Source organism: Capra hircus, chromosome 8, assembly GCF_001704415.2.
Source record: "Capra hircus breed San Clemente chromosome 8, ASM170441v1, whole genome shotgun sequence".
Classification (NCBI taxonomy): domain Eukaryota; kingdom Metazoa; phylum Chordata; class Mammalia; order Artiodactyla; family Bovidae; genus Capra; species Capra hircus.
In genome coordinates this window covers 74342864-74368137 of record NC_030815.1, presented here as the reverse complement: position 1 = coordinate 74368137, position 25274 = coordinate 74342864, and the positions used below count along the sequence as shown (strand labels likewise).

At 51.0% G+C, this 25274-nt stretch overlaps 2 protein-coding genes across 7 annotated transcripts in view; one reads left to right on the top strand and one right to left on the bottom strand.

The window, feature by feature from the left end:
* On the top strand, positions 3088-13993 carry CHRNA2 (cholinergic receptor nicotinic alpha 2 subunit). Of its 2 annotated transcripts, XM_005684036.3 has the most exons (6): positions 3088-3279; positions 4493-4644; positions 5087-5131; positions 8594-8703; positions 11660-12671; positions 13829-13993. In XM_005684036.3, the coding sequence occupies exons 1-6, from the start codon at positions 3207-3209 to the stop codon at positions 13952-13954; spliced, it is 1518 nt and encodes a 505-aa protein (XP_005684093.2). In that variant the 5' UTR covers positions 3088-3206; the 3' UTR covers positions 13955-13993. The 2 variants fall into 2 exon arrangements, with proteins under 2 accessions (XP_005684093.2, XP_017907850.1); XM_018052361.1 differs by lacking the exon at positions 3088-3279 and having other exon boundaries at positions 4390-4599.
* The window catches only part of PTK2B (protein tyrosine kinase 2 beta), a 137975-nt gene continuing 130790 nt past the window's right edge, over positions 18090-25274 (bottom strand). For 3 of the 5 annotated variants that reach the window (XM_005684037.3, XM_005684040.3, XM_005684038.3), the window contains 6 exons: positions 25025-25060; positions 24640-24670; positions 22406-22452; positions 21616-21753; positions 21111-21191; positions 18090-19198 (listed from right to left, as the gene is read on the bottom strand). In XM_005684037.3, coding sequence (XP_005684094.1) covers positions 18983-19198; positions 21111-21191; positions 21616-21753; positions 22406-22452; positions 24640-24670; positions 25025-25060 — 549 coding nt within the window. In that variant the 3' untranslated portion in view covers positions 18090-18982. The remainder of the gene's footprint in view (positions 19199-21110; positions 21192-21615; positions 21754-22405; positions 22453-24639; positions 24671-25024; positions 25061-25274) is intronic. The other 2 variants (XM_005684039.3, XM_005684041.3) reach the window with 1 other exon arrangement.

The window sequence follows — 25274 nt, the reverse complement described above, 5'->3', positions numbered from 1 at the left end:
ACCAGCCCTCCCCAGGAAGACAACCTGCCTGTCAGAGTCAGACCTCTCTCACGCACCGAGGCAAGTCCTGCCCCAGCATCTGTCTGACCAGGAAGAGAAGTCACCCAGCCTTGGTTTGTGCCTGTCTTTCTATTCTTGGAGTGGAGGGGGAACTGTTGCCAGCTGATTAGGACCTCCAAACTGGGCTGGTTTGTTGAATGGCTTGTCTTCTCAAAGGTGCCCCCCTCGGCCCCTGGCATGTGTTGGTAACTTGGTGGGTACGTGGACATTAAGTGGGTGATTCAAAGGAATATGAGAGGATTAGCAGCTTCTGGGTACTTGGGGGGGCGGTGTATGTCAGACTGCTGGAAGATGCCTGCCTCTATAACAATTTTAGTTTTTTGGTTGTCCCTGCTGGGGCTGTGCAAGTCCAGTGACAGTCACCTCCTCTCACTGTGAAGGTAGCTCCATCTCAGGCATTATTGGCTTTACTTTATTGAATCTGCTTCTATGTCTTTAATATCACTATTCCTCTTTTGTCATTTACTTATTCACTCAGTATTCCATATCCTTGAATAAAGTCTAACAGACATCCATGGTATTCACTGGCTTGGAGGGTAGCAAGTTCTATCATTGCTGTTTTTTTTCCCCTGAGGCTGGAATTTGTAAAAGAAAATAACCAGGAAAATGACCAGCTGGTGTGGTAATCCAGATGACCTTTAAGATTCCATCCAACCTTGAGAGGTTAAGCTTCTATGATTAATCAACGTATTGAGCCAATCATAAGAAAGCTAGAAATAGGCTCTCTCTATCACTGCCTAAGCAGTTCTGATGAAGTGATTTGGAAGAAGAAACATTATTATTTCCTCTAACTGAGGGACTTTCTCTGGGGTATTGACAGTTACAGAAGAGCAATGACTCCCGTGCCTGGGGATGTGCCGGGTAATGGACAGGGGCTCAGCGAGATGCAAACAGGTTTTATGGAGAAGGTGCTGCTGCTGCTGCTGCTGCTGCTAAGTCACTTCAGTCGTGTCCGACTCTGTGACACCCCATAGATGGCAGCCCACCAGGCTCCCCCATCCCTGGGATTCTCCAGGCAAGAATACTGGAGTGGGTTGCCATTTCCTTCCCCAGTGCATGAAAGTGAAAAGTGAAAGGGAAGTCGCTCAGTCGTGTCTGACTCTTAGAGACCTCATGGACTGCAGCCTACCAGGCTTCTCCATCCATGGGATTTTCCAGGCAAAAGTACTGGAGTGGAGAAGGTGAGCCTTGTGAAAAGAGTAGAACAGTGTGAGAAGTTGAAAACCATCTGCCGTGGGAAGATGGACGAAGAAGTCAGTGCATACCACCTTAACTTCAGTGGAATCAGGGTTCAGGATGTGGGCAAGAGAGGCTGACTTGGGTTGGGGTGTACGGAGCTCTGGTCACGGCAATGCAAGCCCAGTGAGCATGTCCGAGCCCTTTGAAATGAAAAAGTGTTAGTCACATGTCTGACTCTTTGCAACCCCCATAGACTGTAGTCCGCCAGTCTCGTTTGTCCATGGAGTTCTCCAGGCAAGGATACTGAAGTGGGTAGCCATTCCCTTCTCCAGGGGATCTTTCCGACCCAGGGATGGAATTCAGGTCTCCTGCAGTGCAGGCAAATTCTTTACCATCTGAGCCACATGGAAGCCTTGAATCCTTTATATATGTAATACTTTTTGCATAGTTTTCCCTGTGCACCCCCTTCATCCAGACCCACTTTACAAATAGGGTCATCACCCTGCAGGCACCACCCCCCTAACCTGCCAGTCCAGGCATGTGGAAGATTGAAGGGTTTGGGGCTCTTTCTCTTTTCATATCTTTCTAACAAGAGGTGGAAATTTACTCTAATTACTGCTAATTACCTGGAAGAGTTTCTCCTTTGGTTTCCAGTGACAAATTAAATTATCATAGCGGACTAATTACAAGATATGCAAGTGTGAGTCTTCTTGCAGGAATATGTCCACCGGAGTCGACTGAATCTCATTTGCATATTCTTCCAGAGGGTCTTGGATGTCTCTGGTTGAATCTTTATATGGTGCAAGTTCAGCATGCCTTGATTTCTACTTCTTTTCCCCCTATTCTTATGAGTGGGAAAAAAAAAACAACATGCTTTTATTTAGTGCCCTTGGTGGGAAGGTGAAACAGATTATAGTCTTGGGATCTGCAGCCATGATACTGGTTGGAAGGAGAAGGGAGTGAAGCTGTGCATGGAGGAACCTCCTAGAACTCTGGATCTAGGTGAGACTGGCTTTGGTGTAGGGCACCTGGGCCTTGTCACCACCTGTCTTTCACAGACCTTAGTTGTGACTGTGGCAGAGCAATGACAGTCACAACCTACAAAACACAAGCCAGTACTGGCCGAGTCGCTCATACACAATTATCTTTCTATTTGCCACCGCTGAGTGGCACTAGAACACGTTATAATTGAGAAGCTGAGATGTGAGCTTGAATTCCAACTTCATCAGTTGTTAACTGTGTTGTTGTTCAGTTGCTAAGTTGTGTCCGACTCTTGGCGACCCCATGAACTGCAGCACACCAGGCTGTCCTGTCCTCTACTTATCTCCTGGAGTTTGCTCAAATTCATGTCCATCGAGTCAGGGATGCTATCTAACCATCTCACCCTCTCCCACCTCCTTCTCTTTTTGCTTCAGTCTTTTCCAGCATCAGGGTCTTTTCCAGGGAGTCAGCTCTTTGCCTCAGGTGGCCAAAGTATTGGAGCTTCAGCTTCAACATCAGTCCTTTCAGTGGATATTTAGAGTTTATTTCCTTTAAGATAGACTGGTTTGATCTCCTTGCAGTCCAAGGGACTCTTAAGAGTCTTCTCCAGCACCACAATTCAAAAGCATCAATAACTATGTGGCCTTGGGCAAATCAGTCAATTTTTCTGATCATCAGTATTTTTAATTTAAATAAAAAGGATAATACTATACCCTTCCCTGTACCTTCCTAGGATTGATGGGAAGTCCAAATGAGGTCAAAGGTGTGAGGCACTGGAGGTGATGCCTTCTTGCGTCAAGGAGGCATCACCCTAAGAACACTTCGCTGGGCTCACTCAGGTTCTGAGGTGAGAAGGAACCAGGGAAATCTGCCGTGCTAGCTCTCCAGGCCCTGCTGGGGGAGTGGTCCCAGCTTCAACCCACAGCCAAGCCCAAGCCGGCCTTCCTTCTGATGTCCAGCAGCCGCCAGACCACTCCTCTGAAGCCATGGGTCCCTCCCGTCTTGCGATCCCGTTCAAGACAAAGATCGGGCTCTGGTGGCTTCTTCTGATCCCGGCAGGTGAGCAGGGGCGGTCCCCAGGGCATCCTGGCACACATGTGAGCGCACATGCCTCGGGTTGAAACTGCTGCAGGTGCGTTGGTGGTGACCCGCGAGTCTCAGGGTAGCTGTTCCATCGCGGGATGGTAGGGGGCGCTCGCTGCGGGCATCTGAACCTCGCAAGCCCAGTTCTCCCCATCTGCAAAATGCTAACTGTGCTGTGACCCTCCCAGGGCTCCTGGGGGTGCGGCCTGGAATGAAGGCTAGTGACTAGCACCTGAGATACATACATGGCAGCTGCTATCGATGTTTTGAATTTTAGAGCGGTGGTTCTCGACCTACTCAGGCAGGAGAACCCTGAAGAGATGAAACTGTTTGCAGAACAGGGTGAAACCAGACAAGGGTGATTCCATCAGACAATCTGGGGACACTTTACCTAGCTGATGAGAAGGAGCAGATACCAGTGGTTTGAGGAAAAACAGGGGAGATTCTCCGAGTGGCAGAGAATTTCATGGTTAGCATTAGAGGTTCCTTATAAGAGGATGGGGGTGAAAGTTCCCGGGGCCAGCTCACCCCTCACAATCAGGTGCCTCTCACAGTTTGCTGTCCCTTGGGTCTCCTCAGTTTCAGGCTTAATCTTTTCCCTCTGTCTGACTTCTTCCCACTGCTCTGCACCCCTCTGAGTACTTGTTTTCACCCCTTATCCGTTGTTGTTGCTGTTCAGTTGCTAAGTTGTGTCCGACTCTTTGTGACCTCGTGGACTTTGGCACGCCAGCCTTCCCTGTCCTTCACCATTTCCTGGAGTTTGCTCAAACTCATGTCCATTGAGTCGATGATGCCATTCAATCATCTCATCCTCTGCTTCCCCCTTCTCCTCCTGCCCTCAATCTTTTCCAGCATCAGGGTCTTTTCCATTGAGTCAGCTCTTTGCATCAGGTGGCAAAAGTACTGGAGCTTCAGCTTCAGCATCAGTCCTTATCCAGTAGTCACAGAGTAACTGATATTGCTTGAGTGCCGACTATGCACTGATTGGTTGCTTTGTAAGTTCGAACAGACGTTATTATATTTCATTCTCAGCAGTGTTTTGACATAGGTACGGGATTAGTGTGCCCATTTTGCAGGTAAGGAAACTAAGGTTCAGTGAGGCTGAGTGGCTCTGGTTGGACGGGAGAGGGAGCCAAGTGCCCAGCACCACGGACTCCTGGAAACCCCCATCTCCCTTCCTGTCCAACAGTATCCTCGAAGAGGGCCCCCCACACCCACGCTGAGGACCGCCTCTTCAAACACCTCTTTAGGGGCTACAACCGCTGGGCAAGACCGGTGCCCAACACCTCGGACGTGGTGATCGTGCGCTTTGGGCTGTCCATCGCCCAGCTCATCGATGTGGTGCGTCTGTCCTACCATCCTTCCCCCTTGGGATCAGCCCTGGGCACGGACCCCTTTCCAGGGCTCCTCTGTTCCTCCCCATCTCCAGTGCTCCCAGTCCGCCTCAGTCAGAGCTTCACCCTTCAGCATCACAGGTGTTCAGTCTCCCTCCCACTCTCAGCCCTGGAGCCCCTCCAGGGAGGACGGTGATTGGCAGCAGTGGGTTTTCTAAATGCCCTCCTTGTGTCACCTGACATAAGCCCAGAGGACCCAGAGGCCCGTGTGATCCTGAAGAATCTGAGTGAGGAGGGCACTATCAGGAGGGGCGGAGGGTGGGCTGGACTTGGGGCATCATGTCAAAGCTTCTTTGGCGAGTGGGATCCTGAATCACCTCCTCCCACTCTGCCCTGTTTCCTGGGACTCGCTCCTCAGTCTAACTGCTTTCTCTCCCGCTACTGGTCAGGATGAGAAGAACCAAATGATGACTACCAACGTCTGGCTAAAGCAGGTGAGTGTCCCTCCCCGGGGCAAGGCAGGAGCAGGGTGGGAACTCATGAGCTCCAGACCCTCCCAGGACTCTTTCACTAGCAGCATGATTCTAAACTCATGTTCTGCCTGAGACTTGCCACTCAGGACCCTTCCAAAGCCAGCTGATTTCAGGCCGCTTCTCGCGAGGGGCTGCGCTCCTGCGGCCAGGCTCTGAGTCCAGTATAGAGATTCCACCGACAAGAGCCGCATGGTTCCCTTTCCGGGAGTGGACATTGCCTACATCCCTGCTACATGTGCAGGTCAGCTCACTGAACTGTCACTGAAAACATGGGCAGTTTTATTCTGTCCGCTTTACAGCCGAGGGAAATAGAAGCAGGGTGCTAGAAGAGAGGCCAGGTGTGTCCCACTGTGTATCCCAGGCTCCTTCTACTGGAGAACACCGAGTGCTCTGTGTCTACACTGCCTAACAGGTTTCCCCAGACCTCACTGGCTTAGAGCAACAGATAGCTTATTATAGCAAGAGATTTCATGGCCAGGCATTTTAGTGCTTTGCTTGGAGACTCCTGGCAGCACTTGGCTGGTGGCTGGAGGGTCCAAGGTGGTTTCACTCACCTGTCCATCCCTCAGCAAGGATGTCTGGAAGACTCTGAAAGATTCTGGAAGCCAGGCCCAGCCATGCCTTCTCCTCCTGGCACTTTCAGGCTCTCTCCATCTGTTCTCTCCAGAAGAGAAGCTGGACTCCTCACCCGATGGCCCAGGGACCCCAGAGAAAGGGTCTCAAGAGATAGGAAATGTAGTTGCTGCCTCTTAACCAGAAACTGGCTCAGCGTCAGTTCTGGTAACGGGTGAGCAGCCCTCTTTCATGTGCCACTCACGAGGGCAGAACTCGGGTGCACGGGCTTTTTAGATCTCTCTCCCTTGCCCTCCTCCTTGCTCACCCTTCCCCAGACCCTGAAGATGTCTTCTCCCTGGAGATGGGAGAAGACAAGAAAGAGGGCCCAGCCCTTTGCCTACGTCCCTCCCATGGCGTCTTCTCCACAACCCACTGGCAACCTAACTCTCCCCATCTCAGAGGCTGGCACTTTGAAAACCATAACCATCAAAATTTTGATGGACATTTCTGTTTGAGTCACTTTAAAATATATGTATTTATTTTGGGCTGCGCTGGGTCTTTGTTGCTGCACATGGGCTTTCTCTAGTTGCAGGGTACGTGCTTCTCATTGCGGTGGCTTCTCTTGTTGCCGAGTATGGTGAGCACTCAGGCTTTAGTAGTGGCCGCACTTGGGTTCAGTAGTTGTGGTGCATGGGCCTAGTTGCTCCCCAGCATGTGGGGTCTTCCCAGACCAGGGGTCCAACCCGCATCCTCTGCATTGCAAGCTAGATTCTTTTTTTTTAATTAATTTATTTTTAAATGAAACAAAGATGAATATTTTAAATGAAAAAAGGTACAATGCACAAAGAAATAGACGTCATAAACCTTTAGACACTAAACACTAAAGAAGCTAAGATATATAAAGCAAAAATCAGAAGAAATATAAGGGAAAAGAAAAAATATAATAGTGACACATGTTAACATCTCTCTGAGAATATTTTATCAAGTGCAGAAAAAATAAGAATAGGAGCATCTTGAATGATGTTATTAACAGTTTAAATATGATAGATTTCGATTTATATTATTTTGTATAAATCTTATATCCCACACAAATATATTTAAACTTTTGTATCTCATATGCTGTTATTAGATGTCCACAGGACATTTAGAAAAACTGGCAAAAAGATAAACATAACTAAATTTAAAAAGTAGGTTTTTGTGTGGTTCAGTTATACCTATACACATACATTATTTTTTAAATTATTTTCCACTATAGGTTATATTATAAGATATTGACTATAGTTCTTTGTGCTATTCAGAAGCAAGCCAGATTCTTAACGACTGGACCACCAGGGATACTCGGTTAGTGGCGGGTGTGCCATTCCTGCTCCACCCATCTACAGCCTACTCCAAAGCTTTCACCTACACACAAATAATTAGCACCATTGCTAAGCCAATGTCTTCCCAAGCATGGTTTTGGTACCAATGGCAGTTCCTTGAGATGATTTTAGTTGGCTCCAAAACCTCTTTTTAAAAAGTCATACATGTATATTTCAGTAGATAGCTTCAAATGATGTGGGTTTTCCAGCTACTTCAGTGATGTAAAATTCAAAAATTTATGTAAGCTTAACTAGGACTTCCCTGGTGGTTCAGACAGTACAGCGTCTGCCTACAATATGGGAGACCTGAGTTTGATCCCTGGGTTGGGAAGATCCTCTGGAGAAGGAAATGGCAACCCACTCCAGTACTCTTGCCTGGAAAATCCCAAGGATGGAGGAGCCTGGTAGGCTATAGTCCATAGGGTCGCAAAGAGTCGGACACGACTGAGGGACTAAACTAAACTAGTGAATCAGTTTAAAGGAAAATACTAAGTAAATGCATAATACTAAAGCTAAGTAAATGCTAACGCAGTGCTAAGGTGGTGCATATATATGGGCAAAACTTGTGAAGCTGGGGCTTGAGTGCTTGAAGTCTGGGAATCATTGAGCAGGATCAATGCTTTTCCTCTCATGCACCTGCCTCCTGCAAAGCCTCATGTTTTCCTTCTTGGACCCCTACCCAGTTGATGAGTTTGTGTAAATGTTTCACAGCTATCCTTAGAAGGGGAAAGGTTACCATGCATGGGAGCCTTTTCAAGAGTGCACCACTGCACTATTTTAGTGCAAATGCACAAAAGGAAAATGACCCCTAGAATTAGGGCAAGTTTGACGACTCGGAGACTTGGGTTCAAGCCCTAGAGCCGCCACTTGTTGACGGCGTACCCTCCAAGCTTCACCTGAAAAACACAGATTCACTTGAACCAGCCAGTGGAATCAGGGCTACTGGGGGGCGCTCTGGAGCACAGTTGGAAACTGTCCTTTCTCAGCTGACTCTCCTTTCTCAACTGTGTAACTCTGGTGTGTTGTTTTTATCCATCTGGTCCTCAGTTTCCTTATCTGTTAGATGGGGCAATACTTCTACCTGCTCTGCCCTCTTTGCCCAGCTCTTCCCATTGAGGCTTTTTCTAGACAGAGGGTGTGAAAAACCTTTGTAAGCTGTGATGCACTGAAAAACACAAATGTTACTATAAATGAGTGAGGTTGCTTGCCGGGGTCGTCCAGCCAGGGACCAACATAACGAAAGCGGGAGTAGGGTGACCCATGGTCAGATGTGACCCGGACTCTGAGTACTAGAGTTGGGGCAAACCGAGAGCTTGGTCATCTTAGACTGAACTCCTCTTTCCCATCTCAGGGCCCTTTTGGGGCATCGTGGCCCTTTCTATGGCGCAGGATCGGGTGAGGAGCTCCGGATGCTCTGTAATCGGCTGCGGGGGGTCCCTAAGCTGCCCGAGGTTTTCCCAGGCCCCTCCCCTGGCAAGGCCGCTTACAAGACTCCCTTCCCCACGCACAGGAGTGGAGCGACTACAAGCTGCGCTGGAACCCGGTCGATTTCGGCAACATCACATCCCTCCGCGTCCCTTCGGAGATGATCTGGATCCCAGACATAGTCCTCTACAACAAGTAGGAAGCGGCTGGGGTCCTGGGACACCGTGCCTGCGAGGGGCGGGTAACTGGGTGCTGGGCTGCATTGGCCTTGGGAGGCGCGCCCCCTCGTGGCCCAGCTGCGTTGCCTTCCTCTCAAACTCCTGCTTTGCTCGACGCTCCACCTGGTCTCTTGAGTCTCTTCTTTCATTTCATGCTTTCACTTATACACCCCAAGTTTATTGAGAACCTACTATATATCCGTGCCTGCGCTCTGCTAGTAGGACACAGATTTGCCAACACTGAATATTGTTTGAAAAATGCGGTTGATGCAGGCTGTGAAAACAATGCCTAAGGGTGGGAGTTTTGCAGGATGGCATGACTGTTGGAAAAGGTAAGACGCATCTCCCGGCAGCACCTTTGAAGGGAGCGAAAGTGACATTTAAAAATATTATTTATAGTTGCCTTGTATTCAGAACCAAAAAAGATCAGTCTTTGAGTGTAAGGACTAGAAGTTCTCCAGGGGATCTTCCTGACCCGGGTTCACTGGGTCTCCTGCATTAGCAGGCGGATTCTTTACTATCTGAGCCCCTAAAGAAGCCCCAAAACAGAAGGCAGGGGAATCTAAAGAGAGCCCCAGAGGACCAGGTCTGTTTTTTTTTTTTTTAATGGAAGATATGAAGAACTATAACTTCATTTATGTTTAGTAGCCAGTAATTATTTATTTAGAAGTCAAGAACTGAAAATTAAGAGATGTTTGGCATGATATTTGTCTAAAATATGTTTTCTAAAGTGGGGCTCCAGAAAGCACTAGTCCCTGGAGATGTGACTAGGTATGAAAAATAGTTTTGTGGTCAAATAATTCTAGATAACCTTGTATGTCATTAAAACCCCTTTGGCACCCCATCCCTAGTTCTTTGGAAAATGTCATTTTAAATGTTGTTAGAAGTTGTACAGAAAAGACACCCCCTGAGCCCAGCATTTCCCAATTCGTTTGACCCAAATTTGGAAAAAGCTATTTTTAAACAATAGAATAAAGGGAAACAGATTCAATTCTGAAGTTTGGTGTCCTTAGATGGGTCAGGAAGATGACAGTGATCCCTTTACACTGCCCAGCCCCAATCAGGTCCAGAGCCCTTTCATCTGAGCCATCTCTGTAAACACACTCGGCAGGGATTATCCGCACTGTCTCACACTGCCACTGTTAGAGCACTCACCTCACTCAGGATCCCTCTAGCTTCTGCTTCTCCTTTCTGGCAGAGGGCAGGAGCAAAGTCCTCGCATCAGCCAGGGCCTGGAGTTTTAGGATTGCCAATAAGGCCAGTGTTGCCTGATTATAACAGGAAATGCCTTTGACAGAACAAAAGTTCAAATCAAATTCTTACAGACATTTGAAAGGTCTTTCCTCCAGCCGAACCCTCCACTTCAGGTTAAGAAGACCCGGGGACAGTGTTTGGCTCTTTCCTCAAAATAGGGGCCCATGGTGCCATCTAGTGGTTATTAAGTATGATGTCTTCAAAAATTAAACTTCTGCCCTAATCAGTTTGTACCTCCTTTTCAAAATTCCGGTTTCCACTCGGCTTAAATCTCTACCCTGGAACTACTGCAAGAGAAAGAAGTGTCTCTTTCTGTGTATTCTGGTTCACCTGCTTTCAGGATTGACTGTGGAAACTGTGGCGGGAAGTATGGCTGGGGCTAAGAGCCCATTGTGCTACTTTGTAGGGGCAGTCAGGGACTCAGGCTCCCAAGAAGCCCAACTGGACTGGTCACCGCTGTCCCAGTGTCACCAGCATCGTTATGGGCCCTTAGATGGGTAGCCTCAGGACGCTGCTGGCCTCCTCTCTCACCACCCCCACCGAGGCCCACCCCGCCCCAACTCACCGTCCAGCAGTTCCCCTAGCCCAAGCATTGTCTGTGAGCCATAGCCTTTCGTCCTCCATTCCTTGTTCCGCGGAAGCTCTGCTGGTCCATTCTCCACCCCAGCTTTCTGCCAGATCCTACCATCCATCCATCAGGGCTTTGCTAAAATGACTGCTTGCTCACCGGAAGGGAGCTCCCCCCAGTAGTTCTTGGGGAGAACTCTGATTGGCCTCCTAATGCTGTTGCCAAACTGCCTCCCTTGGACTGTAGATGCTCGACGCTCATCTTTTCCTCGTGGTTCCCTCAGGGCAGGTGTTGAGTCTCCCACCTCATCCCCCCCAACAGTCCCTATAGTGGCCCTGGTGGGGGCAGCTGACTCAAATATGCCTGTTAACTGGATGGATTCCTTCTTCACCAGCAAAATTTTCAGGTCTCTGCTGAGGAAGAAACTAAAATCCCAGGTAGAAAAGACAAGACCTCCAGCAGAGGGGTTTCATCACCACCTGCAGCACATGGTGGAGGATATAATAAAAAACAACCAGGGTGGCTCAGCAGTAAAGAATCTGCCTGCCAATGCAGGAGACAGGAAATGGGTTCAGTCCCTGAGTCCTCTGGAGAAGATCCCCTGGAGAAGGAAACGGCAGCCCACTCTACAGTATCTTGCCTGGGAAATTCTATGGACAGAGGAGCTTGGGTGGCTCCAGTCCATGGGGTCGTAGCACAATTACACTTAAATGTTAAATGAATACAAACAGGCCATCAAACTATGTATATACCCTATGATCACAAATATATAAAAATTCTATATGTGTTGTCTAGATGATGATCAAATATATGTGATATGTATATATATACATATATCATCAACAACAGTGATTATTTTTAAAATTCTTGGTACTTTCCTATATTCTTCAAAATTCCTACTTTTGTAGTTAAGAAGATGGTGTTTGAAAGACAACTCAGGCAGCTCTAGCTGTCTGTGTGCTGAAGAGTCTTGCTTCTTCAAGTCCCAACAACCCGGCGTGGTCTGGCTGTGTTATCGGGGTCCCCCTGCTGGTAGTTATCTGGAGTAGCCTGGGTTGGGCAGCTGGGGTGCCCCAGGCCCCCCGCCCCCCAATGCCTCTCCTCTCCTCAGTGCAGATGGGGAGTTCGTGGTGACCCACATGACCAAGGCCCACCTCTTCTCCTCGGGCCTGCTGCACTGGGCACCGCCTGCCATCTACAAGAGCTCCTGCAGCATCGACGTCACCTTCTTCCCCTTCGACCAGCAGAACTGCAAGATGAAGTTTGGCTCCTGGTCGTACGACAAGGCCAAGATCGACCTGGTGCAGATGGAGCAGACGGTGGACCTGAAGGACTACTGGGAGAGTGGCGAGTGGGCTATCGTCAACGCCACGGGCACCTACAACACCAAGAAGTACGACTGCTGCGCCGAGGTCTACGCCGACGTCACCTACTACTTCCTCATCCGGCGCCTGCCCCTGTTCTACACCATCAACCTCATCATCCCCTGCCTGCTCATCTCCTGCCTCACCGTGCTCGTCTTCTACCTGCCCTCCGACTGCGGCGAGAAGATCACCCTGTGCATCTCTGTGTTGCTCTCACTCACTGTCTTCCTGCTGCTCATCACCGAGATCATCCCGTCCACCTCGCTGGTCATCCCGCTCATCAGCGAGTACCTGCTTTTCACCATGATCTTCGTCACCCTGTCCATTGTCATCACCGTCTTCGTGCTCAATGTCCACCACCGCTCTGCCAGCACCCACAACATGCCCCACTGGGTGCGGGTGGCCTTTCTGGGCTGTGTGTCCCGGTGGCTTCTGATAAGCCGGCCCTTGCCACCCTTGGAGCTCCGAGGCACTCCGGATCTGAAGTTCTGCCCCTCCTATCACTGGTTGGAGACCAACGTGGATGCGGAGGAGAGAGAGGAGGAGGAGGAGGAGGAAGGCAGATGGGTGTGTGCGGGTCCTTCGTCGCCCTCCGTGGGCGTCTACACCCATGGTAGTCTGCACCCAGCGGCCTCGGGTCCCAAGACAGAGGCTCAGGTGCTGGAGGGCGGGCTCCTGCTCTCCCCTCGTCTACAGAAGGCCCTGGAGGGTGTGCACTATATTGCTGATCACCTGCGGGCTGAGGATGCTGATTCCTCGGTGAGTGTGGGCTGGGGGAGGGTCCCTCCCCTGGGTGACTTTGCCAGCCTAGAATGGAACCACTCCCCCTCCCCCAAGGGTGTTAGCTGGCACCACCCTAGTCTCCCCCATAAGGACCAACTCCCTTAGTCATGGCCTTGGAATCTGGAATACATTGTGATGGAGAACAGCTGGCTGGCCGCTCTTATGACATTTGTTGGCAGAATAGCAGTAAAGGCTGTCCCAGCTCAGCTTAACTGGGAGGCAGCAGGACAGAGGAGGAGGGGTTCCCCACGCCATCCTCACGCCAGCCATTTCCCACCAGTGCCCATAGGTGGGTGGACGGGGATGAGCGGAGGCAGGCGGAGGGGATTCATCAGGAGATCCCCCAAAACCGGCCGGCTCCTTTGTCCTGGTGGGCTCCCCTTCCTTGTCCTTGTCCTGGGCTCTGGGCACTTTGTCAACTTCACTATTTACCCACAAACCCCGAGGAGCTTGGCTGGGCCTAGTGAGTTCCCCTCCATCCCACCCCTGCTGTGTTCTGCATATTAGGTGACAAGGCCACCGCCCAGGGTCACAGAATTCTTCTCACCAACCTTCGGAAGGATGAAAGGCCAGGAGGTTATGACTGGGTGGCCTTGTTGAGTAGATAAGAAAAATTAATTATTATCTAATCTGGAGGCACATGGCTGGGCTGTGAGCCCCAGTCCCACGAAACCCTCAACCCCCACTGCATATACCCCTGCTAGCCTTCTCTGGGCCATACCCTCACCTACCTTCCCAGGGGCTGGGTGAGTGGTTGGGGAGGCAACTTTGGGGGAAACAAAGTCTTCACCATTTTGCAACTTCTGAGTGTTGTGCTGAAAATCACCCCCCTCCAGGGAGGGTTCATGCCCCTGGGTGATTCTAGAACCTTCTGTATCCCTCTAACTTCCATAACCTGGAAATTGAGAGCCCATGGAAAGGCTCTGGGCTATTGTCATAGGGGTGGGATAGGGTGGAAATCACTAAGTGAGGGTTATTTGAGTCTTGAGACATCTCTGTCGTCCCTGCCCCCTCCACTGCCTTAGCTTCCCAAGGTCTCAGTGGGGTTGCCACTGCCCCCAGCACCATTCTTATAGGGGCTGCGTGTAGATGGGTCACCTCCCCTTTCACTGTGCACCCATCTCCCCCTGCAGGTGAAGGAAGACTGGAGGTACGTGGCCATGGTCATTGATAGGATATTCCTCTGGTTGTTTATCCTCGTTTGCTTCCTGGGGACCGTCGGACTCTTCCTCCCTCCCTTCCTGGCTGGAATGATCTGATGTCACATCACCTGCTCTGGCCCAGAGGTGGATGGCTGACTGTCGTTCCCTGCTGCCACCTCTGGAGTTCGCCTTTGGGGTCAACGCCAACCGACTGCAGGTGTCTCTCCATGGAGTCCCAATGTGCAAGTCTTCTTAGAATGCTTCACTTGACGTGTTTATACTATGTGCTGAGAATCTGCTGGGTACAGAGCCCTGTTTGGGTTTTTGGAGTTGGGCGAGGAGGAACTTGCTTTGCAGAGGGTTACCATGTGGTGAGGATGATGTGAAGATGGTGATGTGGTGATAAGATGCTCCTGGGATGCAAGAGGGATGGGAGAGTCAAGTTGGGGGACCCAGAGGGTGCGATGGGGCCATGTGAGGAGGCTCAGACATCAAAGGAGGGGTGTGTGGGGAGAGGGTGCCTCAGGGGACAGGTAGCTCAGGTGCCCACCCCTTCCACACCTCCACATGCTCTCCCTGACACTCCAGGGAAGACTGGCCACCCCAGGCCCAGTCCACCTGCTTCAGTTCTTTCCAAGACCCGCCCCCCCCGGGGGTCATTTTATTTCTGACCCCTCCTGCTCTGTGGATGCAGCCCCAGCCCCGCTACCCCTCCTCCCACCTCTCCTGAAGCAGGGATGCTCCCAGGCTTGACCTCCTGATGTAGAGATACTCCTTCCGGTTAATCCGTCTCCCAACCAACTTGCAAATGAGGAAAGAGAGCAAATAAAGCCGCAGTCACTGCTCAGGCAGCTGGGACCCCTCTCCAGCCCCCCAGAGCCCTGGTTACGTGGATGGCAGCTGGGAGGGTGCACTGGCTTTTCTTTGTGGCAGTGGAAGGGCTGTCTGGGTCCCCACTGGAAAGCCGCCCTTGGGTCAGGCACCAGGGGAAAGGGCTGGAGCACGCAGGTACCTGACCCCACCACCCTGCTTTAGCATGTACCCTGGGGGTTGAGGTCTGACAGAATGTGGCCCACTGGAGAAGGGAATGGCAAACCACTTCAGTATTCTTGCCTTGAGAACCCCATGAACAGTATGAAAAGGCAAAATGATAGGAAACTGAAAGAGGAACTCCCCAGGTCGGTAGGTGCCCAATATGCTACTGGAGATCAGTGGAGAAATAACTTCAGAAAGAATGAAGGGAAGGAGCCAAAGCAAAAACAATACCCAGCTGTGGATGTGACTGGTGATAGAAGCAAGGTCCGATGCTGTGAAGAGCAATACTGCATAGGAACCTGGAATGTTAGGTCCATGAATCGAGGCAAATTGGAAGTGGTCAAACAGGAGATGGCAAGAGTGAATGTCGACATTCTAGGAATCAGCAAACTAAAATGGACTGGAATGGGTGAATTTAACTCAGATAACCATTATCTACTACTGTGGGCAGGAATCCCTTAGAAGAAATGGAGTAGCCATCATGGTCAACAAGAGTCTGAAATGCAGTACTTGGATGCAATCTAAAAAATGACAGAATGATACCTGTTCATTTCCAAGGCAAACCATTCAAAATCACAGTTATCCAAGTTTATGTCCCAACCAGTAATGCTGAATAAGCTGAAGTTGAACAGTTCTATGAAGACCTACAAGACCTTTTAGAATTAACACCCCAAAAATGATGTCCTTTTCACTATAAGGGACTAGAATGCAAAAGTAAGAAGTCAAGAAACACCTGGAGTGACAGGCAAATTTGGCCGTGGAGTACAGAATGAAGCAGGGCAAAGGCTAATAGAATTTTGCCAAGAGAATGCACTGGTCATAGCAAACACCCTCTTCCAACAACACAAGAGAAGACTCTACACGTGGACATCACCAGATGGTTAACACCAAAATCAGATTGATTATATTCTTTGCAGCCAAAGATGGAGAAGCTCTATACAGTCAGCAAAAACAATACTGGAAGCTGACTGTGGCTCAGATCATGAGCTCCTTATTGCCAAATTCAGACTGAAATTGAAGAAAGTAGGGAAAACCGCTAGACCATTCAGGTATGACCTAAATCAAATCCTTTATGATTATACAGTGGAAGTGAGAAATAGATTTAAGGGACTAGATCTGATAGATAGAGTGCCTGATGAACTATGGACGGAGGTTCGTGACATTGTACAGGAGACAGGGATTAAGACCATCCCCATGGAAAAGAAATGCAAAAAAGCAAAATGGCTGTCTGAGGAGGCCTTACAAATAGCTGTGAAAAGAGAAGCAAAAAGCAAAGGAGAAAAGGAAAGATACAAGCATCTGAATGCAGAGTTCCAAAGAATAGCAAGAAGAGATAAGAAAGCCTTCCTTAGTGATCAATGCAAAGAAATAGAGGAAAAGAACAGAATGGGAAAGACTAGAGTTCTCTTCAAGAAAATTAGAGATAGGAACATTTCATGCAAAGATGGGTTTGATAAAGGACAGAAATGGTGTGGACCTAACAGAAGCAAAAGATATTAAGAAGAGGTGGCAAGAATACACAGAAGAACTGTACAAAAAAGATCTTCATGACCTGGATAACCACAATGGTGTGATCACTCACCTACAGCCAGACATCCTGGAACGGGAAGTCAAGTGGGCCATAGGAAGCATCATTACGAGCAAAGCTAGTGGAGGTGATGGAATTCCAGCTGAGCTATTTCAAATCCTGAAAGATGATGCTGTGAAAGTGCTGCACTCAATATGCCAGCAAATTTGGAAAACTCAACAGTGGTCGCAGGACTGGAAAAGGTCAGTTTTCATTCCAATCCCTAAGAGAGGCAATGCCAAAGAATGCTCAAACTACTGCACAATTGCACTCATCTCACATGCTAGTAAGGTGATACTTAAAATTCTCCAAGCCAGGCTTCAGCAATACATGAACTGTGAACTTCCAGATGTTCAAGGTGGTTTTCGAAAAGGCAGAGGAACCAGAGATCAAATTGCCAACATCCGCTGGATCATGGAAAAAGCAAGAGAGTTCTAGGAAAACATCTATTTCTGCTTTATTGACTATGCCAAGGCCTTTGACTGTGTGGATCACAATAAACTGTGGAAAATTCTGAGAGAGATGGGAATACCAAACCACCTGACCTGCCTCTTGAGAAACCTATATGCAGGTCAGGAAGCAACAGTTGAACTGGACATGGAACAACAGACTGGTTCCAAATAGGAAAAGGAGTACATCAAGGCTGTATATTGTCACCCTGCTTATTTAACTTCTATGCAGAGTACACCATGAGAAATGCTGGACTGGAAGAAGCACAAGCTGGAATCAAGATTGCTGGGAGAAATATCAATAACCTTGGATATGCAGATGACACCACCCTTATGGCAGAAAGTGAAGAGGAACTCAAAAGCCTCTTGATGAAAGTGAAAGAGGACAGCGAAAAAGTTGGCTTAAAGCTCAACATTCAGAAAACGAAGATCATGGCATGTGGTCCCATGACCTCATGGCAAATAGATGGGGAAACAGTGGAAAGAGTGTCAGATTTTATTTTTCTGGGCTCCGAAATCACTGCAGATTGTGATTGTAGCCATGAAATTAAAAGACACTTACTCCTTGGAAGAAAAGTTATGACCAACCTAGAGAGCATATTCAAAAGCAGAAACATTACTTTGCCAACAAAGGTCTGTCTAATCACGGCTATGGTTTTTCCAGTGGTCATGTATGGATGTGAGAGTTGGACTGTGAAGAAAGCTGAGCACCAAAGAATTGATGCTTTTGAACTGTGGTGTTGGAGAAGACTCTTGAGAGTCCCTTGGACTGCAAGGAGATCCAACCAGTCCATTCTGAAGGAGATCAGCCCTGGGATTTCTTTGGAAGGAATGATGCTAAAGCTGAAACTCCAGTACTTTGGCCACCTCATGCGAAGAGTTGACTCATTGGAGAAGACTCTGATGCTGGGAGGGATTGAGGGTAGGAGGAGAAGGGGACAGCAGAGGATGAGATGGCTGGATGGCATCACTGACTCGATGGACATGAGTTTGAGTGAACTCTGGGAGTTGGTGATGGACATGGAGGCCTGGCGTGCTGCGATTCATGGGGTCGCAAAGAGTCGGACACGACTGAGCGACTGAACTGAACTGAACTGGGGGTTGAGCCCTGGCTTCTTTCGGCTTTTTGATCTCTGCCCAACACAAGCACAGTTGATTCCTTCCAGGGCCTCAGACGGTCAAACAAGCAAAACAATCAAACCACAAAGCAAATGGTACAATTTTAATTCATCCACAAGTCAAATATAAAGGAGGTAAGAGTGTTCTGCACAAACACAAGGGAGGGAGGGAGACAGGGTGTGGGCGAGAAAAGACAAGTAAGAAAAGACAGTAAGAAGAGAGAAGGAAGGGGCCAGGGAGGGAAGCAAAGCCAGGGGGCGAGGAGTGCGGAAGGCGCCCAGGTCCAGTGTGGCCTTGCTTCTCCCCTCCTCCCCTCTCTGCGTGTGGAGGACACAGCCTCCCGGGAGCCAACTCCCAATAGCTTGTCCCTTGACCGTCCCAGGCCCTGCTCCGCCCCTCAGTGGGGCACATGGCTGTTGGTCCAGACCAGACTCACATTAAATAAATTCCAATATACACTGTACAAGAAGGCCAGGTCCATCCCTCATGGCACCAGCCACCGGCCTCCCCACTGAAAACCCCTCTCGGCCCCTCTCTCTGTGCATGGGGTTAGGAGAGGGGACCTCTGTGGGCGGAGCAGGAAGGAGAAGGACTAGCTTGGTTCCCCAATCGGCCTGCCCTGTGCCTGCGTAAAGCCATCTTGGCCACAAGGGACTGCCAAGTGACCCCCTTGGGCCAGGTAGGAGTGGCTGGTGGGCAGCAGCCATGCTCCCTCTGAGCCTCTTTGTAACCCCTTGGTGTCCTGCAGCCCTGAGTCCCCTCTGTCCAGCTGCAGCCTGGGCAGCACAGTCTGGGAGTAGGGTGGAGGAGAGGGGTCGTGCAAAATGGCAAGGGAAGAAGGACCCCTCTTGGCCTTCCCTCCCCAAGTGGGCCCACGGGACCGAAGGCGAGGCAGGGGCAGGGGCAGGGGCAGGGGCAGGAGCAGGGAGGGGCGGGCGGGCGCGGTGGAGACGTGGGCGGGGGGCGCCGCCCTCTTCACTCTGCCAGTGGGCGGGCCAGGTTGGCCAGGACCTTGGCTTGGTCCACGGCGTCCAGCAGGTTCTTGGCGTCCACGGCCAGCGTGTGGGAGGCGGTGAGCATCTGCCGCTTGCACTCCTCACTCAGGGAAGTCACAGCGTTCTGCTGGGCCAGTCGCATCTTATTGATGAGTTCCGCAAGGTCCTTGTTCAGCAGTTTCTGGGTCCCCTCGATCTGCAGGAAGAGCACAGGGGAGGGGCTGGGACCCTGAGGGGCTGCCAAGTCCAGGCCCGGAGGACAGGGAAGCCCTATAGAGGTCCACCTCGGTGATGGCCCAGGAAGGTGGGGCCGAGAGAGGGCTGGGGTGGGGGTCAGGTCTGACTCAGCCCTGGGCTGAGTCCAAGGCTCGTGCTGGTTGGAGCCAGGTCGTCTAGGACAAACACTACAGGCACCCCAGGCCCCAACCTACCCAAGTCAGCCCCCTCCGATCCAGCCCCACAAACACTCCCTCCCTGGCAAAATGCCTGGGTGCTGGCCTGACACGGAGTGAATGGTGAGAAGTCAAGCGCCTCCATACATCTGTTAACTCTCTACAATCACATCAATAGATCACAGACTGTGATCTGGGCTTGTAGGGTTTTATTAACTACTATATCCTGGTATCTAGTGCACTGCTGAACAAAGACTTGGCACTCAAGAGATATTTATCAAGTGAAAGAAAAGACTGGCTTTCACTGCCCAGGTGCGGTGCTCTCATGCTAGACGGGACGAACCTGGAGGGTGCTCCGCTGGGCTGCCGCAGCCACCCTGAAGGGACCTGGGAAGTGCCCAGGCCCCCCTGCCCTGTCCTGCCTGTCTTGAGTGGTCACAGATGGTGGAGACAGTGGCAGCTCAAGCTATAGCCTGGCAGGAGGTGTGGGAGTCTGTGACTGGGTTTCCAGACAGAATGCTCAGAGGCACTGCCTCTGTTTCTAGTCCTGCGGTAACAAACTACCACACAGTGGCTTAAAATAAGGCAGATTTATGCTCTTACAGTTCTGGGGGTCACAAGTCTGGAATGGGTCCCCTGGAGCCAATGGCCAGGTGATGGCAGAGCAAAGTTCCTTCTGCCAGAAGGGGAACTTCCTTCTTCCAGGGGAGAATTTGTTCCCTGCCTTTTCCAGCTTCACAAGGCTGCTGCCTTCCTCGGCTTGTGGATCCTTCCAGCAATGGCCTCGTTCCAACCTCTGCTTCTGTTATCCCATCTCATTCTCTGACTCTTATGAAACAAACCTCTGCTTCTACCCCCTTCTTACAAGCATCCTTGTCACTACACTGGACCCACTTGGATAATCCAGCATACCTTTCTCATCTGAAGATCCTTAACTTAATCACCTGCAAGGTCCTGTTTGTCATGTAAGGTCACATAGACACAGGCTCTGAGGACCCAGACATCCTTTATTTGGTTGTTGTTCAGTTGCTGAGTCATGTCTGACTCTTTGTGACCCCATGGACTGCAGCATGCCAGGCTCCCCTGTCTTCCACTGTCTCCCAGAGTTTGTTCAAACTCATGCCCATTGAGTTGCTGATGCTATCTAACCATCTCATCCTCTGCTGCCCCCTTCTCCGTTTGCCTTCAATCTTTCCCAGAATCAGGGTCTTTTCCAGCTACCTTATGGGGGCGCATTATTCTGCCTATCACTGGCACCATCTCAAGACAGAGCACTGGCATTCCCGTTTTGGTTTTCAGTGGTTGCTTCTCATTTAAATAAAGAAGATTAAATGATCAATTGAAGAAAACTTAACTGCTGTTTCTGTGACACACTCACCTTGACCTTAGTAAGAAGGGTGACTAGACAAAGAATCATGGACAGGATGGGGCTAAAAAGGAGTATGTGTGTCTTCCTTTGCCTGTCCTCAGGCATTAAGAAGTCACTGCCACGATCTGAGACCTAAACTAGGAAATTCGCCCCAGAAAGCCGTCGAGGTCCCTGGGTTCCAACTCCGCCCCCTAGTGGTACCTGCAGGGATACACAGTGCAGAGCCACCTGCTGAAGGCTCACAGAGGACATGGGGCTGCCCAGGTGGCCCTTCTGGGTCTCCTGTTGAAACACAGCTGGAGCAGGACAAGGGGGAAAGGGACAGTGGATGACACCGAGACACTCACCTCTGTCCGTGAAGACGACGGCAAGGAGGGCAGGAGGTCATCCACACTGCCGATGAGCTTCCGCAGGGTCAGGCCCACATTCTGGGAGAGAGAGGGGCGGGTGGCTGTCACCCTTTGCTTTTTTTTTTAAGTCTTTATTGAATTTGTTACAACATTACTTCTGTTTTATGTTTTGGTTTTTTTGGTCCCAAGGCATGTGGGAATCTTAGCTCCCCGACCAGGGACTGAACCTGCATTCCCTGTACTGCAAGGTGAAGTCTTAACCACTGGACCTCCAGGGAAGTCCCACCCTTTGCTTTTTGAGAAAGCCACGTCTCCCTTGAGAAGGGCCCTCCTGGGATGGTGCCTGCCTTCCGAGGCTACCTGGAATCAACTTCTCTTTGACGACCTTGTTCTAATGGGGTCTAATCGGGCAGACTGGGAAGCTCAGCCCCTCCCACGTCCTTCCAGGGATGGGCTGAGTGGCCTCCATCCCCTAAGTCCACGGCTCCTCCCTGGCTCTCACCTTCACCACCACCACGTAGCCCTCGGGAGGCAGCTGGCAGAGCTCATTCTTGAGATCCAGCACAGCCCGCACCAGCTCCATGACGTTGAGGTACACCAGGTCGTCGGTCCGATCCAGGTTGGCTGTGGGCTGGATGGACTGTGGCGGGGAGAGGAGGAGGAGAAGCAGGTGGCCGGAGGGGAGGGTGGCGAGTCAGAGGGACACACTGTTCTTTCCTGGGCGTGCACTAGTGGTGCCAACTCAGCCACCAAGACGTTTCTCTGAAATAATAGTGCCTGGGCCTGGGGGGGGGCCTCCTTCCCTGCTGCTTCTGGGGCAATGGTTCTTATGTGAGAGTCTGCCTGGGTGTCTTAAAAAAGTGCTGGTGGCCAGCCTCACAGCAAAGCAACCGAACCATCAGCTGGGCGTGGGGGCCAGGCCGTGTCAAAGCTCTCAGAGGATTCTCACGGGCTGCCAACGCTGAGAACTGCTGCTCCAGAGCGAAGAAAGCAGCAGCTACCCCAGAACACGGGGGTGCAGGGAGCCTGGGGGACCACACCTCCTGCTCCTTGGGACGAGTGAGCCTTCCTCCAGGTCAGGGAGGGGGCTGGTTTTCCCCCTGCCTTTTTTTTTTTTTTTTTAATGAATTAGCTGTAGACAGGGCACTTGCCCTCTCTGGGCCTCAGCTATATAATGAGGATACAGGACTCGATTCTTTCTGTGGGCCTCTGCAATCTTTGCAGTCCAGGCCTTCAGTCTTGTGGGGCCCTGATTCCAATCCATTACCAGCTTCAGCAGAGCCAGCACATACCTGTGCGCCGAGCCGTGGTGGTTTCTGCGGGGGGGCTGTGAACTCCGCTGCAAAGGGAAGGGACAATGAGTAGGGGATGTCCTCAGCACCCTGACCGCTCCCTTCATAGGTGCTGATGACCAAGCCCAGCCCTTCTCCACTACTATCAGGAGACCCCAGGGAAATGGAACCTGAAACCCAGGACAATGGAAAGTAACCTCTGGTCTCCCTCGTCCTCTGTACGCAGGGACAGGCACTACTGTCCATTTCAAAGAGAGAAAAAGCCAAAGTCCCCGTGGAGATGGAGTGATGGCGGTGGGTGTTCCAGCACACCGGGCCCTGAGACTCTGACCTTGACTGTCATGAGGGAGAAACCTGCTCTGAAGGCAGCAGGTGATCCTGGAGCCTCACTCAGTGGGTGCAACAGCCACCTATGTGGTAGATTTGTGAAGCTTCCCTATTGCCTGCTTTGTCCATCTGGGGGTCAAGGAAGTGGACTGCTAGAAGCATGCTGTTCTCTGGCCACTCTGATGAACAAGACACACAGGCCGCGTGGGACTGCTTGGAGTAACAGTCAGAAGACCTGATTCCACTTTCAACTCTTCCCCCAGAGTGGCGTGAGACTAGGGCAGCTCACTGACAGGCCCCAGGCCTTAAGGGTCATCTGCCAAGTAGGAGGTTTGCTTAGAAGGGCCCTGCAGGAGCCAGATGCCTGGGCTCAAATCTAGGCCCTGCTAATCACTAGCTGCGGAGAAGGCAATGGCACCCCACTCCAGTACTCTTGCCTGGAAAATCCCATGGGCAGAGGAACCTGGTAGGCTACAGTCCATGGGGTGACTAAGAGTCGGAAAAGACTGAGCGACTTCTCTTTCACTTTTCACTTTCATGCACTGGAGAAGGAAATGGAAACCCACTCCAGTGTTCTTGCCTGGAGAATGCCAGGGACGGGAGCCTGGTGGGCTGCCGTCTATGGGGTCGCACAGAGTCGGACACGACTGAAGCGACTTAGCAGCAGCTGCAGCAATCACTAGCTGTGTGACTTTGGGTAAGTCACTTGCCCTTCCGGTGTATGTTTCATGTCCTTTGTAAAATGGGCATCATGATACATTGTACCCATTGCATAGGAAGGACTGCTGTGGGGTTTAAACTGACATTTTAAAGCACCTGGGGCTAGTGCTTGTTACTGTCTTTGGTGGCTGCCATGGTCACCATCACCATCATCATCAGCCTCATTCCCCTGGGATGGTGATGAAGCGCCTGGCTCACTGCAGGACTGGGACCTGGGAACCTCTGCAGCAAAGTTTGCACCAGGACAATACAAAGAAATGATATGGGACTAAAAATAGCTGTGTGCATGCCGCAGTTGGGGCAAATGCTGGACCAAAAGATACAAAAAAGACAACAAAGAAACCCAAAATAAAACCCAAGAACCATTTCTGAAGAGCCAGGAGCAAAAAACTGGGTGTTGGGAGCAAAAGCAGGGTACTGCTGCATGCCCCACTGCACGCACCATCACAGAAGGGCGGGCAAACCACCTAAGCCACCCCTCCTGCATGACGCCTGGATCCACCCCCATCCTCACCCCATGTAAGGAATGAACTCGCCCCTGCCTCTGGGCGCAAGCAAGGGAGCCTGTTTTTGCGTCCTCCTGCAGCCCGCAGCGCAGGAGCCCCAGTAAACTTTGCTTGAATTTCCTGTCAGGCCTCTAGTCAATTTCTGTTAATTGGGAAAGGCCAACATCCTGCCCGGTACCACTCCCTCCCTGCCTTTCAGGGAGGCTCCTGGAGAGACCCTGGGGTCGGGGCAGGGGTGGGTGGAAAAATCAGTTGGCTCCGCCCTCTTCTTGCTTCCGTTCAGCTGGCCCCGCCCTCTTTCTTCCTTCCCTTACTGGGGCCTAGGGAGGCGAAGAGTCATTTGGGAGAGATGCCATGGCGCTACTTTAGAGCTTCCGATAGAGTGGGTGGGAGACAGGAAGGATCACCAAGTCCTCCAAATAAATGCAGCAGAGAGGCGGGAACAGGAGCCATGCCGTGAGAGGGGTGGGGGGCAGCAGTCGGAGCAGGGGTAGAGGTGGAGGATAGGAGATGGTGTAATATCGACTCCCAAACTGGGCCTCTCTGCACACTCCGAACTCAGGACAGATGTTTCTTTCTATGGCAAATACACTCCGTTTGCTCTCTGCAAGGGGCAGGGAAGGCGGCTGCACACAAGATGCCACGCCCAGGGACATTCCCGCCAAGAGGAAGGGTGCTCACACTTACTGTAGCCGGCCTCCTTCTCTGGGGTCTGGAAGGAAGGAAAGAGAAGAGGTCACTGGTGCAGCCCTGGGGGCCACCCACGTCCCCCCTTAGCTTGTTCCCGTTCGCCTTGAGAGGTTTGGAGATCATAGCTGCAGGGGGATCTGGGGACTCCCTGACCGGAAGTGGCTTGGGGAGGGGGCGGCCTGTGCCTGAGTGGGTGGTGCTAAGAGTGCAGATCAAGTGTGAGCTCAGTGAGGAGACTCCAAGATCAGAGTGAAGTGGGGAAAGGCGCTCTCGTGGTGCGAGGCAGAGAGGGCGAGGTGGGCAGGTGTGGAGTCAGAGGTCCCACTAACTACCTGCAAGCCCTCCCTCCAGGTAGAGTGCTCTCCCGGTGACTCACCAATGGGGACTTGTCGTTCATGTAAACCATGGGGTCCTGCAGAGGGGGAAAACAAATCAGAGGACTTAGGATTCTATAACCAAAAGCTCCAAGGATGCCTGGAGAGCAGTTCACTCCAGCCAGGTGGGGAGCTGAAAGGGGACAAGATGGCATGGATCTCTCCCAGGGGAGCAAGGTTATCAGAACGTGTTCAGGGGCTTCCCAGCTGGCTCAGCGGTAGAGAGTCCACCTGCCAATGCAGCAGACACCA

Coding starts and splice junctions, on each gene's coding strand:
- CHRNA2 (XM_005684036.3), top strand. CDS start 3,207: ATGGGTCCCTCCCGTCTTGCGATCCCGTTCAAGACAAAGATCGGGCTC. Junction 4,645..5,086: donor TCGCCCAGCTCATCGATGTG/GTGCGTCTGTCC, acceptor GCTACTGGTCAG/GATGAGAAGAACCAAATGAT. Junction 8,704..11,659: donor GACATAGTCCTCTACAACAA/GTAGGAAGCGGC, acceptor TCCTCTCCTCAG/TGCAGATGGGGAGTTCGTGG.